Here is a 20,233-nt window from a genome sequence, read left to right on the forward strand (position 1 = left end):
CAGATCTGTATCTAATTAGACCTACAAAAGTGAATACATTATTTAATGCACATGGACTTGCACATAGAAAGCTATTATACATACACCATTGCATTTGTTATTTTGTTTAAAACATTTTTTAAATGAAATTAATAATAATTAATTAAGTGCTTTCTGGTAAATGAGCCAGGTAGAAGTACTGTGGTACATACATAACATTCTAAAAATTTTATAGTTATAGCAGTGGTTCTGAAACATGGGGGAGGGGGAGGGGGGGATGCACTTACAGGGGTGCCATGGATTGGTGGTTCAGGACCAAATCAAATTATTTATGGTCACTGTAATAGGCAAAACCAGTGCTGGTGGCTGCCAATCATACAATATTTGGACAAACAGAAGTGCAACCCTGTCTATCACTACATAACTGACCTTAGAGAGGACAGGTAAGCACAATTTACTTCATTTAATAATTGTGTTCTACATTTCTCAATAGGAAACGTTTGGCCTAGGGGTGCCGTGAAAAAAAAATGCTGATACTCTACAAGAAAACAAGAAAGTTTGGGAATCACTTATAGTAAGGAAACAAGTACTGTAAAACAGTTTTGGTAGAGGGGCTAAAGCACAATTGTTTAGTTTTGGTCAAATAAAAATTTACATGATGTAAAATGTTGAGCTTCACACCAAGCAAAGAAAATAAAAAAAGACTGGCTAACTAAGATTTAAAAACAAAATCCCTCTTGCGCTACAGTAATGTAACAATAAAACTAAATATTCTTTAGCTCATTTACCACTGTGCATCTCTATATTTTCCGTAACATCTGTTGCTGTTCCCTTGTACAACAATATGAAACATATTGGCAGACCCACCAGTTTTGATCAATGTCTAAATCTGGTCATACATGCGATTTGAGCCGCCATGTTTGTTGTTTCCTCCAGATTAGCTCGACATCAACTGTTCTTCCCAAATGGTATTTGACCGGACAATCTGGAAAATGCAATCCAGAATACTTGAGGTCTTTTGCAATCGGGTCATTATGCCTGATCCACAACAAATCTGGTCAAAATATTGCTGCCCATTCAGCCACCCAACCTCACACATCTCTCTGCCACTTTCTTGGAAGCAGGGATACTTTTTGAAAACTATTTCTAACCTTACCATAGATCTGCAGAACTATTCTGAACTAATATGTTAAAGTCATAAATACCAACGATTTTATTAACTGTAAAATGGCATTAAAACAACAGTTGCCTTGATAAACGGCAGGCATAGTATTCATATATTGTATACAGGTCAGCCCTCGAATTGTCTATCCCACCTATGTTATTTCAGATACAAGTGTACTTGAGCTGTCTCTTTAACACTGTGTAGTGTATAGAAATAGCAGAGTCATTCTATGCATGATGCAGTGATGGAAGCTGCCTGCACAAAATCTTTCCCACCTCTTCTAGATTACAAGACAGAGAAATATGTGCTGACAAAGAACAGGAAGATTGGCATACTGCATCGCCTGCTTCATTTTGGCATTTTATGTTATATTATTGGGTAAGTAACATTATATTTGCAATAATGCTGTTGGAGAAGGTACGAGATTAACATATGGACAGTGGGATGTGGAATAAGTTAATGCAGTGAAAATATATACAGGGGTATGAATAAAATTGCAGCAATTGTAAAGAAGACTATGGGGTCAATTTGCTAAGAATCGTGTCTGGCCCAAGATTACGCGAGTTTAAACACGCACAGCATCTCAGGAACACGGGTGACTTGTGTCAGCTGAAACACTCAAAATTTACCAAGAATTGTGTTTCTTTTTCTCTATACTTCCGTGCAGCAGAATGTCCCATTCCTATAGTATTCGCTACAGAAGGTTGAAGCCTTCGCACAGGTGTGATGCTGCGGATCTCTCGTCCAACTTGTTCTGACAGAATTCTTTTGTGAGGAGCTGATTGCTTGTATTCATTTATATAAAACATTTATTTTATTAAGATATTGATTAAATTAACTGAAATGACACTGGGCACTACAGTGATGCTTGATGTTGACTGTAATTTAAAGAAAAAAAAGGTTGTCAAACTGTCAAAAAGTTCTACTGATGTGTTAGTCGGACCACCCAGTAAAAATTGTCTAGTCCTCACACTTCCCTACCATGAGTATTGCACTGATTGTAAGGTGTTCTATTCTCAATTTACTAACCTTTACCTGTCTTACTGCTAACCACCACCATATCCCTCCCATTATGTCACTCTGTCATACAGGATGTGCCACAAAATTCTTAAATGGGTGGAATCCAGCCCACCACCTTGCTTGCTGAAATAAATTGTACAGTGATTTCAGAACTTTAAAGCAGATTACTTTAACAAACTGCCACCATACGTCTTACAGCAGTATCCCCAATGTAAATGGGCTTACCTTGCCAAATAAATGTACTACAGCCCTATAGAATTATAAGCGCTACAAGGCACAATTTATCCGACCTTCTCCAAGAGACACGTTATCCCCACTCACAATGGATTATCGAGCAGAACCTATCCACAGGCTTCTAATGCGATTTCAAACGAATAAAGGCACTGCCATTCTGCTGCATAACATGGCACCCACCATGATAGTATTCTCTTTTTTTAAAATCAGATTTCCTAACTGGCTTAAATGACCAGTCCACCATTAGTATATGCTCCACATGAGACAGGATGCCTTCTTTGTTGAAGTTTGTCCAAGTAATAATAAGAGGAGATTTCAATACCATACTTAAAGGTCTTGGACAGATATAAAGTATCAACCAATCAGCTCCTAACTGTCATTTTTTAAACACAGCCTGCAAAGTGACAGTTAGGAGCTAATTGTTTGGTACTTTATCTCCGTTCTCTCCAAGGCTTAGTACATAGAACCCTCTATCTCAAACAGAATAGGTCACTATTTCCCTGGCTTTCATTTAGTGCACCCATAGAATCACTCTCCTGGGGAGTCGTCTATCCATCACGTAAGCCTTCGTAAGGCATACACCATATACACTCTACAGTACCTACTCATGCATACATATATGCTCTTTGTTGATCACCCAGCAGAGATTCTGTATATTGATTTATCGACACTGTGCAATCACTGCAGTCATGGGCGTCTACTTGACTGTCTCCTTAATAAGGAGAACAGAAAATATTGCGCCGGAGATAGTTGAATTTAGAGCGCACAGTTGTTCTCCAGATATATGACATACCATAATATGGGAGGCCCACAAGACATCTATTTGGGGCATACTTGCCAACTCTCCTTGATTGTTAGGGAGACTCCCTGAAATAGTAGCAATCTCCCGGACTCCCTGAAGAGCCTAGTAATCTCCCTGATTGCACCTTACCCCCATTATAATGTTATACGTATATAAAAATACACAGAGATATTTACACTCAATAGGATCAATAGTATAATTTCCCTGCATCAGTTTATAAAGCACAGTGATCCCTATGGCTACATGCATTTTCTGTAATATATCAGTGTGTTTGCATCAAAAAATCGATCTTACTTACTGCTTTTGGGCTCGTTTACATTTGGATTTAAGTAAATTTTATGACACGCCCCTCAGATTTATCAGTACACGCCCACTTTACCCCCGCGCTCATAGGTGCTGCTTTCACAATCTCCCTGAAATGCTTTTTCAAAAGTAGGCAAGTATGATTTGGGGGACTTATAAGCATGGCCTCAACAGAAAAAAAGCTTTAGAACTTCAAACCTCCAAACTGGACACATCCATAGCCACACTAACTGTGCAGTGCCATTGCTGATCAGAGCGAGCTGCCTTCTCCTAGTCCTTTAGGAGAAGAGTGCTATATAAAATAAAATTATTATTACTCTCTAAGGTCAGTTCAATCAGCTACTTCCAAACAAAGCAAACAAAATTCTGCCATGACTTCATTAGAGATTTTAATAGAGGGATGACATGGTAGATTCCATGCTGGTCTAAAAACTAAGGCTGGGTACACACTAGAGCAAGGGTGGGCAATTAGCGGCCCTCCAGCTGTTGTTGAACTACACATCCCAGCATGCCTTGCAACAGTTTTAGCATGGCCAAATAGCAAAACTATATCAGGGCATGCTGGGATGTGTAGTTCTACAACAGCTGGGGGCCGCTTTACTGCCCACCCCTACACTAGAGCAATATTGGCACGATATGTCGTTTCCAGGCAATTTGGAATGACATATTGGGCGGATCACACAGTGTGTACGCCCGATTGCACGCTCCCACAGGTCATATAAGACAACTTCTGATGCACGGTCAATCAGAACAAATCATTTATTATTATTATTACCAGTTATTTATATAGCGCACACATATTCCGCAGCGCTTTACAGAGAAGATCTGGACATTCACGTTAGTCCCTGCCCCAGTGGAGCTTACAATCTATATTCCCTACCACATGTACACACACACACATACACACTAGGGGTAATTTTGTGTTGGGAGCCAATTAACCTACCAGTATATTTTTGGAGTGTGGGAGGAAACCGGAGTACCCGGAGGAAACCCACGCAAGTAGAGGGAGAATATACAAACTCCACACCGGTAGGGCCATGGTGGGAATCGAACCCATGACCTCAGTGCTGTGAGGCAGTAACGCTAACCACACCGTTTGTGCTGCCCATGCTTCTGGATGCGGCCACTGAACAATATATTGTGCACTATGGGCCTGATTCAGAGCCGCTCGTAAGTTGCCCAACTGCGCATGCGTACGGATAGTAATACGCATGCACGAACCAGTCAGTGCGGCCGAAAATCGTTTGTTCGCTAAATAGCGAATGCCTGCTATTTTGAGTGACAGGAGGAGGCGTATGTGGGTGGTAATGGGGGAAGGTGTTTGAAAACGGGGAGTGGAGATCCGAACGCAGGCGTGCTTAAAGGTCAAAACGGGCGTTTTATGGGTGTGCATAATTAAAACAGCAGCGTCACTGACCACGTCACTGGGTTATTTTATAGTCAGAACTGCTCGCAAGATTGCGGTAGGAAAAACCAACCACAAGAATAGCGAGCAGTTCATACGCTGGTCGATGTTCTCGATTAATCTAATAAATAGCGGACATGACGTAGGATGCGAGCGGCCAGGGGGCGTAGTTGTCAAAAAAACGACCGCAAGTTTTGTTTGCTCGTTCAGACCTAGAGGCGTGAACAGACCGCAAAGAGCGAACGGTTCATTTGAATAGCCACCCCTTTTTTCTGAACGAACGACCACAAATAGCGTCCGGCTCTGACTCAGGCCCTGTGTGACCACAAGGTCGTCCCAGCAGCCAGAAAATACGTCGTTCTGATGTGTATCCGGCCATAGAATCAAAAGAACATGTAACAGAATTATGTCAGTGAACAATACCGCAGAGCAGCCTTTGTATGTTGGGTAGATGTAGTAGAGTCACAAGTCTGTATAGAATCATTGTATACATTCTATTAGAATGTAATTGAATTTTAAAATGATTTTGTACACTGTTAATATGTTGGATAAGTGCAGTGTTCTATGTATTTAGGGAATCTTTATCTGTAGTAGGGAATAGGAGTTCCTTTCAACACAAATATTGTTTCAGAAATTTGAATACAGACTTGATGACGTAGTTACACTTCTATTATACATATTTGCCAACATTACCCGGCATTAGAGGCGAGGGTGGGGCGTGATCATGTGATTGCACCATTGTGACCCCGCCCCAGCAAGACAACGCTGAAATTAATGCTATTGTAAAGCTATGAACGAGGCCATGATAACAGGTTTCGGGTTGGGAGGTATACAGGGGGGTCCAGAGGTAGACGGGAGCCTCTCGGACGTTCCAGGAGAGTAGGGAAGTATAGTTATTATAGCAATGTAAGTTGCAGTTCATTATAATAGTATTCTAGAAATATAATAAATAGTATACATAAATTATCAATATAAAATCAGTAATGTGATATTAATGTAGAACAATAAAGTCTATATTAGCTGCTCTGTCATAATACATTTTTGTGCTCACATAAAAATACCATTTTATCCCAGTGTATACTAAAAGTAAGTTTTGTTTGCTTTCAGCACCTTTGTTATTATCAATTTACGTCTGTTCCCCATTGATCAACAGAAACTTTAATGTTAAAACTATTTCCATTTCATAAGTGCAGTTAAAGGAATTTTTAACTGTATATAAAACTTTTTCCATCTGAGTTTTTTCATAAGTATTAAAACATGTATTACATTGACTGAACAAAATAAAAAGTATGTAACAGAAGCCTTCTGCATGTAATATCTGTATTTAATATTTTGTATTAATATTATTGCCCTTTTAAATCAAGAACCACCAATTAACAATGGCTGTAAAAGGACGCTGCTTAGTAAATATAACCTATTTTTCCTGGTTCCTGATCTCTGCTCCTCCTGACCCTACTCTTGGCTTCTGTCACTGTACTGCCCAGACTCCTAGGATTCTCCAGATCTCAGCTATCCCACTTAATACCAGATATCCAAATCGATGGGCAGGTCAACAAATGTCTGTGACCAGGGATCCATTATACTCCATACCTCTGATTGGCCAGCACTTTCCTTGATTGGAAATAGAGAATCCACTAATATGCCCCAAAGCCTGACCAAGTGTTCGTGCAGACACAAATCTTGTGGTTGACTCACTATGAACATTTGGTCAAAATTATTTCAGCATGGGTTTAATATTCTCTATAGTTAGATAAGATCCAGTTAGATAAGATACCTGCTCTGGTTTATATTTATTATCCATCTGTATATTAATATACTGTAAAGCTCAGCAATGGGAGAAAAAGTGAAGACTGTTTACTTTACAAGTGATGTCTGCTGAGGTTCTTGATTTTTTCCAGAAGATTTCAGTCACTTACAAATTCTATCTACATTTGCTTCTAATTGTATTTGTGCAATTGTGTATATTCATTTTGCTAATATATTGTTTCTTATTGAATTGAATAGGTGGGTGTTTATTGTAAAAAAGGGGTACCAAGAAAGTGACTCTGATATTCACTTTGCTGTAATAACAAAACTCAAGGGATCTTCAGTCACCCCGAATTTCAGGGAACTTCAAGACAGACTGTGGGATGTGGCAGACTTTGTGAAACCTAGTCAGGTGGGTGCTCATATATGGTATGGATGGGTATTCAGTGTGTGCTCTCTGATGTTGCCGTCTGTCCAGTTTTCCCCAAACTTCTTTTAAATGTTGTCTAGATTTCAGTTGAGCAGTTGGGTTCCAGATAATAGCACAGGTAAATGGTGGCCTGAGAAGTGATGTACTACTGTATATAGTAATTGCTACTAGCAGGAGACCCATATAGTACCTTCCTCACAGAGGCAAAGCCAAAAGGAACAGGCAATGCCATGGTAGTCTCTCTTTTTCAGATGATCCTCCACCATACATCATGGGTACTTCTTTCAAAGGTATCCGATCAGAATGTCACGAGTCAGTCAACATGGACACGTGGTAGTCAAGAAAAATGTTGACATTCACAAATGTCGACATGGTTAAAATGTCAACATGTTCATAATTTCGACATTTAATATGTCAACATCAGAATGTCTACAGTACATTTTTGCATTATTGTTAGTGTTAGGGTTATGTTTATGGTTAGGCAAAAATATGCAAAAAAAAACTGTGTCGACCTTCTGGTGTCAGGATTTTAAATGACCACATTGTGAACAGCTCAATATTTGAACCATGTCGACATTTGTGAATGTCGACATTTTGCTTTCCATGTTGGAATTCTGACTGTTGACATTCAGAACCTGTCAACATTCTGGTGTCAACATTCTGAATGTTGGCTTTTCATACAACATCCATTTGGTTTATTGTTTCTAAGTTTGTAAATATGTCTTGTGGTGTATGGTCATTGTTATTATTATTACAATCTGTGCTCATTGTATCACCTATTTGTTTGGGTTCTATTGATAATACATCTGTTTAATATTAATATTACTGTTAAAACATCTGTATGACTTTGGTTTCTATATGATGAACTTTGTATTATATAGGGAGAAAATGTTCTATTTGTAGTAACAAATGTCGTATCCACACCAGGACAAGTGCTCACTGTATGTCCAGAGGTAAGACAGCACTGTTTTATGCTGTTACCATTATTAAAGTCACAGTGAGTGGGGGGCTCAGCAAATAGTGGAAGGCTCCAATCGATCAAAAGTTTATTGGAGATAAAACAGATCTTACTTACATTTCTATATTTATATGTGCACTTAGGTTGTCATTGCCACCAACAAGGCAACCTGTTTAACTTAGATAAATATCATACGATGCGTACCGAAAGTTACTTTTCTTGCTTACGCAACATTTTACTAAACACAGTTGCAGCAGTTTACACAGTGTCATACTTGCATAGTTTTGTGGTGCAACTCCTTCTCTAGGTCACCTTGTACAAAGTCATCTGCCCCATTCCCTCTGCCACAGCAAATACCCCCGCCCACAACCACCACTTTCACACCCCATTCTTACCAGGTCTGCCAAGAGGTTTATCTATAATGGTGTGCCACCGGTCTACTTACTTATGCCATCGGCTTTTTAAATCAATACGGACCCCCCTCTCTTAATACACCTCTGGCTCTGCCACTATTCTTCTTCTCTCTGGCACCTGGGGGCTGACACTCATGACCCTGTAGGGAGCAGAGAGCTGGGAGACTTCAGGGACCAAGGATGGGCAACAGTGGTGTTCAATCAGCATCGGCCTTTCTGCCCTCAATAAGGCCCTAAGTTTACAAATATTTTTTAGTCATTAAATTGACCACGCCATAAATTACAGATAAACTAACACATGATCAATTATTATTATTATATAAAAATAATTCTTGTACACACATTATTATTATTATCATTGTTTATATATATGGCGCCACAAGTGTTCCACAGCTCCTTACATAGTACATAACCCAAAAAGTGACTAACAGTACAATACAAATACATTGCAGGACAAGGACAGGTATAATATACATTGCTACATTGGTGACCATAGCACCCAAATAAGCAACAGAGCATAAGCAACCAAGTGTTAGGTGCAGTGGCGTCCCTCCCTGCATTGTCACCTGGTGCGGGGAGGGATGCTGCCCATCATGCGCCACCAAAAAAGGGGTGTAGCCTCAGACAGTGGGCGTGGCCTCGCAGGAATGGGGCATGGCCTTCCTTTGTCTTGTGCTTTTTGCTGGGGGGGCACGGGGAGGGGTGCAGGAGTTGCGGACCGCCCTGTCCTGTGTGCAGTGCCGGCTCCCTCACAGTGCCAGGAACCAAGTGCTGCACTTAATACTACAGTGCAGCATCCGGCTCATGTCACTGAAGGGGAGTCCGCACCTTGGTGTCACCCCTTGGCGTGTGACCCGCACCACCCTTGTGACGTCACTGGTTAGATGCCCTAGTGGGGAGTAAGAAGTAGATGAAAATAAAGTAAGGAGATGCACAAGAGTGTAGAGGGCCCTGCTCACAAGAGCTTACATTCGAAAGGGGAGGGACGTGACACAGATGGGGTAGACAGGGAGGAGGGAGCATGGAGTAGCAGGTTAGGATGAGAGCTGGAATGCTTTGATGAAGTAGTGGGTCTTGAGAGCCCGTTTGAAGGATTGTAGAGAGGTGGACATATAAAATAAGCACCATAAAACTATAGCAGTGATCTAACTAAACAAATCTAAAATAGCATTGACATCAGATAAATAATTATGGCTTTTAGGAGTGACGGTATCCATATAATAAATCCAGTAAGATTCTCTTCTTCTCAATGTACTTAGACAGTTATCCCCTCTCTGATCAGGAAGCACTCATTCCATAAACATAGCACTCAGGAACTCAACATCATTATTATGAGACTGTTAGAAACGCATCATTATTTATTATGAGACTGTTAGACTGTTAGAAACTAATTACCAATGTAAAATTATGAAATTGATAAGAACAGGTATTCAGTCTATATATTGTAAATGACAGATACATGGTACTACGTAAACTAGACAAGTGGATTCACAAATTATATTATCCATCGTTGTAAAGGAATTTCCATTACAGGCCTAGCGCTATAGGTCTGCAACAGACAAAATGTGCACTTATTACATGGTCTGCACTTGTTTCACTGGGTCACAGAGCACTTGGAGTTCTCTATATATTTCACAGTTGGGGCTAAATCAAACATAGGGCTAGGAACTTTACATAAAACGTTTTTTTTTTTTTACTAGTTCTGGTAGTATCATCAGAAGAAAGCTAAGGAGTCTTCAATGTGTTGAAAAAAATCAATTCCACTCAATTTTCATCCAAATGTAATATACAAATCAAATTTTCTGTATAGTAGTTGATTTTTCATATATAATAGATTTTTACAGATATCACATATACCTTGGTTTTAACGTGAAAATAAAAATACCCAGATAACGTCTTTAAGAGAAGAATAACCGGTTTATAATGCATATTAATATCAGTACTATTACGTTTCCAAATGTGTTTTTGGGGTGATATCTCTAAACCAAACATGTTTACTGTGTATAAACCATTAGAATTCACATTAACTTAGATATTTAAATTCAAACAAAGTTATTGTACTTAAGTTTGATCAATATTTAAAATTCAGATTAATATTTTAGTATTAAATGAATCCATAATGCTTCGACCTTTTCCATATTATCAGTGTATAGTCTATATTCCTGCTGCACATGAGAATGAGAATTAACGTTTTAAGGATTTTACGTAATTGATGGAATTGAAGGATATTACATTTAAAACATAAAATTAATCTTTTTTAAAGATACCATCAATAAAAGCTTTATCACTAAACATTTAAGGTGATCGTTATACCGTTCCCCAAGTTTCTAACCTAAGGGTCTGTATTGAGAGTTGTACACTAAACCCGTCGCGACTGTCTCTTTTTATTCAGATACCTGAGTTAATATGCAACTGTCGCAGCTGACGGGATATGTATTGAGACTCCCACCGGCAGTTTGCAAATCCTAGCGGCTGAGTAAAAAGTCGCAGCATCTTAGTACAAAGATGCATAATCTGTTGCAGATTAGTTGATAGTAACCGTATGACTACTCAGAATGGACAACGGAGCTCAGACGACAGCACCAGGGAAACTGCTTACAAAGATGCAGTCGCATTATTCAGCACGCCTACAAAACAGTTGCGACAAACCCGCGTTTTCCAAACCACCCCTCAGTTACCACCTACAAATGGACCCTAGCTGTCAATCACTCTGCATAAATCCTCTCTCCATGAGCTACATCTCTGAGGCACCGATACACATGCGCTGTAATAAAAACATTAGCCAATGTGTACATATCGGCATAGCGTACAACTCTGTATCAGACCCTAAGACCATGTATAATTTTTTTTATCATTAAGCATCCACAAACATTCATTTTCATAACACTCTTTTGTCATCATAATCACCCTCTGTCAGCCTCCTTTATCACAATATGAGAGTATAAAAGCAAATTGTGATTATGATTTTTGTTTGTTTAATATTAAATGGTGTCATCTTATTCATGTCTCCTAAAAACTAGAATATAAACCAAAATAAGGACCATGGCAAAGAAAGGAGTCAAATTTGATGTATTTTTAAATGAGGTATATGGGTGACTCTTCTCAGGGTAGAATACAAGTCCGAATCACTATGATAACTGTCTGCATAATCTCAGAGACCTAACCCTGCTGTTATGACACTTGTGAGAAAATAACATCAGTGTGTACAGTTGGTTATATGCTGACATATGGTAAGACAGGGCTAGATAGATGTTGGGAAAAATTCTTATAAAAAAATATTATTTGGATTAAACATATTTGAATATTATTCTTAGAGAAGAATGTATGGCTGCGATAATGTCACCTGTTTCATATTATGCGCCCTCTCTTCAGTATATGTTAGATGTTGAAAACATGGAGTCATTGATTAAGCTTTAATACATAATTAAATAGAAACACCTGCAAACTGTCAATTTTCACAAGTCAAATTCAGACCTAAAACTTGCAGCTGTCATGGTTTGCAATAATATTGAAGAAGAGGACACTACACATATATGTTTTACATGGTGAACATGTCGACATTCTGCACATGCCAACATGTTAATTGTCATCATTTTAACAATGTTAACATCATAACTGTTGACATTTTGATGTTGACATTATTTATGTAAAAGTAAATGTCAATATTATGACTACAGTACATCCATTTGGTTACACATTGTTAATAACAAGGCTATCACTAGGGGTGTGCGACCTGTTCCTGTCGCACAGGGCATAGGGTCCTGGCACAGCACCCTGCAGCCAGTAGCGCTACTGCAGAGCCACCCAAACCGTCCAAGGGATGCTCCAGACAGGCACCCTGCTGCCTGCAGTGCAAAATTCCATTCTCATATTAAATAAGATTTAGGAGTTAGAACTTCTGTAAAATTAGGCAATGGTAGGTAATGAAAGCTCCATTCTACTGTTAGGGCCTGATTCAGAGCTGAACGCTCTGACCAGAGCGCTCGCTCTGAATCAGGGCCCTCCTACCTTTTTTTGGAGCGTCCTCATGGACGCTCGCATAGCTGTGGGTTAGCACCCACAGCTTATGCGAGCGTCCATGATGATGGTCGCGATGGTCTTGACCATCGCGACCATCGAGCTTGCGACGGAGACCCTGCGGTAGGGTCTCGCTGCCGCAAGCCCTGGAGTGATTTTGGCTCTATCAGAGCCAAAATCACTCCCACTGACATCACTAGTGATGTCAGTGGGGCCGGCTTGAGACGGTAGGCGTACCCATGGGAACGCCTCCATCTGGCAGGCACGCCCACCAAAGGGGGTGTGCTGTCAATCAACATCGACAGCACGCCCCCTTTGGTGCGAGACCCGGGGCGATGGTGAGCCCGTCGCTCGCCGGGTCTCGCGCATGCGCACGACGGAGCTCCCTCCGTCGTGCGCATGCGCAGTGGGCAACATCGACCCGCTTGTGAGCGTCCTGCCGCTCGTGAGCGGGTCTGAATGACCCCCTTAGTTTGCAATTAGGATTGGATAACAGCACGGTGGGGATCTGTAATTATAATGTCGTTTTTTTATACCTTTATTAAATAATAAATGTGATAGAAGTGGGAACAAAAAATTAAAATAAAAAACACAAAGACACAAAATAAATTAGTTATGCCACATCAATTAAATGTCTTCATTTGGTTTCTGTGTAGATGAGAAAAAAAAGTATTTTGAGCAGTTATTTGTATTTGCCTAAATTAGGGTATCCTTAGTGTAGCTTGAGGTAGCGAGAATAAAAGGAGTAATAAAAAAAACATTTCCCATGTTATAAAGGCTTAAACATTGCAATGTGATTTTAGTAAAGACCAACAACTTCACTTACAGTACTGGTGCATAAACACGATCCAACCTAAAAGAAATATATAAACTATAACGATATCGTTATCGTTTGATCGTTTATATCGTTCTTTTTTTCAACCCCTCTAACGACCAAACGATGGTCGATGCGCGGGCATGGATGGTCGATATCGATAACGACCATCGCCTGTGCATGCAGGCCAACCTGGTCGATATCGACCAGGTTAGCCTGTTTGTTCGCGGGATCATTAAGTCGTTGGGGGGGTTGGTGCATGTTGCTGGATGTTCGATATTGAACACCCAGCACATGCAGGACGATCAGACAACGATATCTGATCGTTGTCTGATCGACCCGTGTGTACGGCCATTACTCAGCTGACTTTCTTAAATATGTTGATTATGCTAGAATTCCCCAGGTAGCTGAGGGCGCTTTGGTTTACCTCGCCATGATGGCCAAACTTGAAATGAAAAATATTTTTTTTTTGTGAAATTGTTGTTACATATACAGTATGGAGAAATTACAGTTTTCCAAGCTACAGTCATTTATACACTTGCGGGTTACTGTGCAGTGTGAAAGGGCCAGGAAAACGCTGGAAAAATGCCGGTGGCCATTTTCCAATGTTTTGAGAAGCGCTGAGAGACCCGATGCAGGACCTCAGAGAGATAAGATTTAGATAATATAGGTGCAGGGTGTGCAGTGCGGGCCCCCCTGGACCTGGGGGCACATCTGCACCAATTATAGATACGCCCCTGGTCACGAGAAGGGTTGAACACGGGTTATTCAAACGGAGTTGCAGTAAAAGGATCTCGTTGGTGGTTCAGGAACGCTGACACCCACTTTTCATGACTCATCTTTGTGAGTCTGTAACAAATGTCACACATTTGGCAGGGCTGACACTGGTTCTGTGTGAAAGGGGTCCACCTGGGAATAATCAAAGACCAAGGTGCAGTGTGAAAGGGGTATAGGATCTGTGACCCAGGTCCAACCCGTGTTTAATAACCCAGGAAAAAACAGGGTTGAAGCCCGGCTTTGATCTAAAAGTGGTATAAATGTGACCAATCTATTTGGTTACACCCATTTACTGTTCCCCAGACACACTTGCTCACATGGTTCCCTCATCATGACATGATGAAGTTTAACAATGCCATTTAGGAGAATGATACGGTGTATGAATTTACTGTACAGTTTTCTCCTTACAGAGCCCATCCATTTTAGGTAGCAGATGTGGCGAAGACTTAGATTGTGCTCCAGGAGAATCTGTGGTGAATGGAAATGGTAAGAAAGATTTATGTAGATTATAGTACAGGGAGTAAAATACTGTAATCCTGGAGCATTGGTTCCCAAACAGCTTAGACACGTTTGCATGTTACCATATCTTCATTAACAACTTCCCCATACATTTAATATATGTGCATGTTAGTATGATTTTCTGTATGCTATTTTAACATTTACAATGTAGACATTGTGCCACAAGATTGCAGTGGCTGGGATCACTTATTCATACTGTTTATTAATGCACTAAAATGGTGGTGACCTTTTTCTTCTGTGATTAATGAACTGGCCTGTTCTCTGCGGGATGTAGCCAGGAAGACGGCAGTCGAAATGTCGACCGCCGGCTTCCCGACTGCGAAATCCCGGCATTGGACTAATTATAGGCGTCTAAATACCTCTTCTGTACAGACACTAATAACACAGGAGTGACTTATTCTCCCATCACACTTTAACATATATGAGTTGTCAGAAAGAACATAATAGGGTCTCATGTCTTGTAGGCATGAAAACTGGGAGATGTGTAAGGATTAACAGTACCCATTCCACTTGTGAGATCTATGGTTGGTGTCCTGTTGAGAATCCATCCTTAATTAGGTAATTCAACTGATTGTAAGCTAATATATATATATATATATATATATATATATATATATAATTGTTTATTACATGAATTGTATAAATCGCTGAGGTTTCACTGTGCATACTGTCAGGGTCATTCCTCCCATGTGGCAAACTAAGTACCATATTTCCGGTGGCTCCATCCTTTGGGAGGCATCATGCTTTTCCCACTACCCCTGTCCCGCCGGTTACCAGTCGTCACCAGTGTGATAAAAGTAGATCAGGAGAGGAAGTGTCATTCTTCCCTGCTCCTACTCCTGTTACCACGGCTGCCACTGTACACAATCCTGCTGTGAGTGGTTGGGGTCCAGAGTGATGAGGGGTTGAGTTTGGAATAGGCATTGGGATAGCAGCAGAGAAGGTGAGCAATGGGGTTTGTGGAGCAGAGTAGAAGTGCAGCCTCGGATGACAGAAAGAGGTAAAATCCTCTGGCACAGTAGTCTGATGAGCACAAGCTGTGATATTGCAGGAGATTTGTGTAAAGGCCATATAGCCTGGAATTGTGTAAAGGCCATATAGCCCCAAGCCTAGTATTGCAGATAGCACCCTGCTTACTTTGCATGTAATGTTTTAAAATTGTTGTAAAATAATTATTTAATATTTGCCTGTTTATAACATTTGAATTAGGCTGCAGTGGTTCTAATATAATTTCAGTTAATTAATGTTTAAAGATGGGGCGCTGTTGGGGGCTTGGGCCATAGAGATCTATGACAATGGAGGAATGGGCATATGGAATAGCACAGAAAAAGTAGTTTAGACTCTAGAGCAGCAAACAAAAAATAATCTAAGCCTGTTTTTCAGATCCAATTTAACAATCTATACCGACAGATATTTTATTTTATCATTATCAAATTAAAACTTTTAGCTTGATCTCAGGACCTCATTAAGACCCGCTCGCAAGATGCGTACGCTTGTTCGATGCATATGCAAATTTGGGAAGGCAGGCGATCGCACGGCAAGGCATTAGCATGCCCACTATGTCTTTGCGTGCGATCGCTTTGTGTATGCAGGCGCCCACCAGCCTGTCTTAAGACGCCCACTTGCGCACGTCATCTCCAGGAAGTGTATGTAACCATCGGTACCATCGAGTACCATCGGATGCGATCACAGCACTTGTAGTTGACCATACCCTACCACAAGCACTGCGAGCACTTCAGGGTAAAAACCAGCCAGGTGATATGTACTATGATGCTGTCTCTAAATTATGCACGCCTCTGAAATGGCGTTGAGACGCTCAGGCACACCTGCGTTCGCACCTCCACTCCCCCATTTTTAATGGCCAGCCCTTGTCACCACCCACAAATGTCTTCTCCTGTTACTCACTCTGCTGGGCTGTCTATGCGCAGCAAGCAAACGCTTCCTGATCTCTAGCATTGGTTCAGGCACGCACCCTGCGATGCGTATGCATGCGCACAATGCAAAAATCGGTTGGCTACGAGCGTACGCATCCTAGCAAGCGGGTCTGAATCAGGTCCTCGAATCTGCTCTATGGCAATGGTACACTGCAAGCTAGAACATACTGTATATACCGTGCAAGCCATTGTTCCCGCAATACTTATGTTTTTATTTATGCACCTTTTGCTGTGCTTTTCTATGGGCATGTTATGCAAAGGAGAAAGGGAAAAAGTCATTACATGGAAAGTAGTTTAATAATATACATGGTCTGTACAATGTGACAAAGGAATAGGTGCAGTTTCCAGCCAGTAAATAAGACACAAAGGTGGGTATGTAAAACTGATTGTTGTTCTTCTTTGTTTAGGAAAATGCCTTTAAAGGAAGCAGAAAACTTCACACTTTTAATAAAAAATTCAATTTATTTTAGCAAATTTAATTTTTCAAGGTAAGCATTTTTATTTACCAAAACAATATACCTAAAATATAGTCTTTGAGATACAGATCTCTTCCTATTGTGTCATGCAGCATGATTGTATATACCATATAAGGAGCACAGGCCTATTCTAGGCTGCTAAATTGCTATTTTCCCAAAAAAACCGTCCATGCTGTTAAGCTTGAAATGATGGGCAGGGGCGAATTGGGATGGAAAACCAGCCCAGGAAACTTCTGGTAGCAGCCCTAATGGGGCGGTGTGCTGGGACAGGTGTTTTTGGGATTGTACGATGCTGCAGCAGGTGTATTTTTGAGATGTTAAAATCTTCACTTTAGAGACATCAAAATATGCTAGTACCCATTTTCATATACCCCCAATTTGACCTCGGTACTTACTTTTCCCAAAAGAAATAGCTTTCTATCATATTTCAGCACTTATACATATAAGCATATAACAGCCAAATCTGACACTTTAAGAACACAAAACCCTTTTATTAGGGCTATTAGGACACTTCTATATTGATTTCTAATGTTAGTGCAGCTTTTTCTGGGGTACAGACTGATTTCCCCAAAATCTTAGGAACTTTTCGCCAGTTTCGCTGTCCGATGATTTCGCCTATTTGCCTTTTCGCGTCTTTTGGAATTGAATATGGAGATAAGCGGGAGCGCGCAGGGAAAAAGTATCACCTAAAACATGCGAAGGCGGCTAAAACATCCCGGCTAGGCTTTTCAAGGCTAATTGAATATGGCCCTTAATGCTAATTCCATTACAAAGCCCTTCCCTGGTGTACATCCGTGTGTCTGAATGTGCAAGGACTGAGACACCCACTGTCAGTATGCACAGGCGCTGCGTTCATGCTTTGTGCATCTTTAGTCGCGCAGATTATCCATCTAAGTATGGCCTCCAATGTGAGTGATTCAGCATCACTGTACACAACCACTTTCTGCAACACTCCTGTGTCACTCCAATGACATGCCCATCTCTACATCTGCATCTAATTAGCCAATCCCTTGTAACCAAACAGGAGCGCCCAGCACATTTCTGATGCACTTCTTTGTATGTATGTGTGTCCAAAGCATCTGTACAAACACCATCGGGATGTATGCACGGTGCATCTCAGACAACAAACACCACTCCACTGCGTCCAACATCACCCCTGCATCAGGCTTGCCTACCTTCCCGATTTGGCTGGGAGCCTCCCGATTTTCGGGTGCCGCTCCCGGCCCCCCGGAAAGGCAGGCAAGCCTCCCGGAAGCCTCTGACCCTCCCGTCCTCCCCCCTGAAAAGATTAGAAACCCCTGCAGCGGGGGAGCCGGTGACGCGATTTGCGCTGAATCGCGTCATCGCAGCCCCGCCCCCTGCTTCACACTGCCGAAAATAACGACATTATCAAGAGGGGCGGAGCCACGATGACGCGATCGTGTGGCTCTGCCCCCGGCTCCACCCCCAATGTACCACCAACTGGCTGGCCCGCCCCCAGCTCCGCCCCCAATGACCGCCCCCGCCCCCCCACTGTTAGCCGACAATCAGCTCCCTCCCGGAAGGCTGGAGCTGATTGTCAGCAAGTATGCCCTGCATCTGTATCACAATCAGGCCCATAATGCTATATACTATGCCATAGTGGTGCTTGCTATATAACATAACTACAAAAGGGACATCCATACATGGGGTGACGTTATGGTGACCATCACACGAAACATGCTGCAGCATACTAATCATGTACGATAAATATGTCATATATACTATATCTATCTATCAATATCTATATATAGGTACAATAGCTAAAGGGTATAATATAATATATATACTGTAAAACTCACTAACCATAGATCACATGACTGTGCAATATTTCCCAACGACCGCTGCAGGGGCGTCTTTAGAGAGGAGGGGGCCCTTTGGTGGGCGGGCCGGGGGAGTGGCTGCATAACGGAGGCATTTCCATGTGAATGCCTCCGTTTGGGGGCGGCCCCACTGACATCACGAGTGATGTTATTGGGAGAGATTTTGGCTCTGTTAGAGCCGAAATCTCTCTGGGGCTTGCGGCAACGAGACCCTACCACAAGGGTCTTGACCATCGCGACCATCTTCCTGGCCGCTTGCTATAGCTGTGGGCCGTTCAAAAATAAAATAGCCCAGCCCTGATTCAGAGCGAGCGCTCTGTCAGAGCTTCCGGCTCTGAATCAGGTCCACAGAGCCTTAAGGTAGGCTGCTTGTACACTCCATCACACCATGGATCACACAGGGAAGGCTGAGATTACCATTTGCATATTACTGCAACTGCTATTGCGTGAGCGGCTGTATTACCAGCCATCTCTAAATCAGACCCTCGATTATGTAATACCCGGGACCCTCTCACATTCAGTGACATGCGGAAGGTCAATGGCTGGGGAGGCATACATGGATATGGGTCTGAGGGCTGGGAGACTTTTCTCACCCCCTACTCACTGTAACTCTCCCCTCACTACACTAAGCTTCTGTGTCCATTGATTCTCCTACCTGCATCACTGTGTCTTCTCTTGCTGCTGCTGACTGAGGGTCTCATTCAGACCCGCTCGCGAGCGCTGTACGCTCGCAAGCGGGTCGATGTTACCCAAATGCGCATGCGCACGATGGAGGCGCCTCCATCGTGCGCATGCTCGAGACCCGGCGAGCGACGGGGAAGCCGTCGCTTGGGGTCTCGCACCAAAGGGGGCGTGCTGTCGATGGTGAGTGACAGGGGTGTGGCTGCCCAGACAGAGGCGTTCCCATGGGAACGCCTACCATCTGGGCCCGGCCCCACTGACATCACTAGTGATGTCAGTGGGAGTGTTTTTGGCTCTGATAGAGCCAAAAGCACTCCTGGGCTTGCAGCAGCGAGACCTTACCGCAGGGTCTCGTTGCAAGCCCGATGGTCGCGATGGTCTTGACCATCGCGACCATCTTTTTGGCTGCTCCAGGAGGCCGCTCCATTTTAAGCTAGGCCGGCCCTGATTCAGAGCGAGCGCTCTGGCCAGAGCGTCCGGCTCTGAATCAGGCTCTGAGTTCTGATCTGTAAACACTGTAGTGCACTTCCTGGTCACATGACACATCCAAAGTGTCCATCAGTGCTCAAGGCACCCCCCCCATACTCAGAGGCATGCCTCTATTAGCTCTCTTTCTGTGCAGCTTACTGCCCATGGAGTGGCCCCTCCCCCAGCTCTGCAAGCAGTGTCTCATTTTACAGAAGCGAGGCTGAGCTTTTGCTGCTTCATCTTTTGTTGCC

The 20,233-nt window shown here is 42.2% G+C and overlaps 1 protein-coding gene across 1 annotated transcript in view; it reads left to right on the forward strand.

Annotated features, from left to right (window-relative positions):
- Positions 1 to 1,388: 1,388 nt before the first annotated feature.
- P2RX6 (purinergic receptor P2X 6) overlaps positions 1,389 to 20,233 on the forward strand; it is a 43,460-nt gene continuing 24,615 nt past the window's right edge. The window contains exons 1-6 of the mRNA XM_088475185.1: positions 1,389 to 1,522; positions 6,913 to 7,066; positions 7,966 to 8,037; positions 14,474 to 14,549; positions 15,047 to 15,140; positions 16,924 to 17,004. Coding sequence (XP_088331311.1) covers positions 1,389 to 1,522; positions 6,913 to 7,066; positions 7,966 to 8,037; positions 14,474 to 14,549; positions 15,047 to 15,140; positions 16,924 to 17,004 — 611 coding nt within the window. The remainder of the gene's footprint in view (positions 1,523 to 6,912; positions 7,067 to 7,965; positions 8,038 to 14,473; positions 14,550 to 15,046; positions 15,141 to 16,923; positions 17,005 to 20,233) is intronic.

Source organism: Taudactylus pleione, unplaced genomic scaffold (genome assembly GCF_031769625.1).
Source record: "Taudactylus pleione unplaced genomic scaffold, aTauple2 ptg000162l, whole genome shotgun sequence".
NCBI lineage: Eukaryota > Metazoa > Chordata > Amphibia > Anura > Myobatrachidae > Taudactylus > Taudactylus pleione.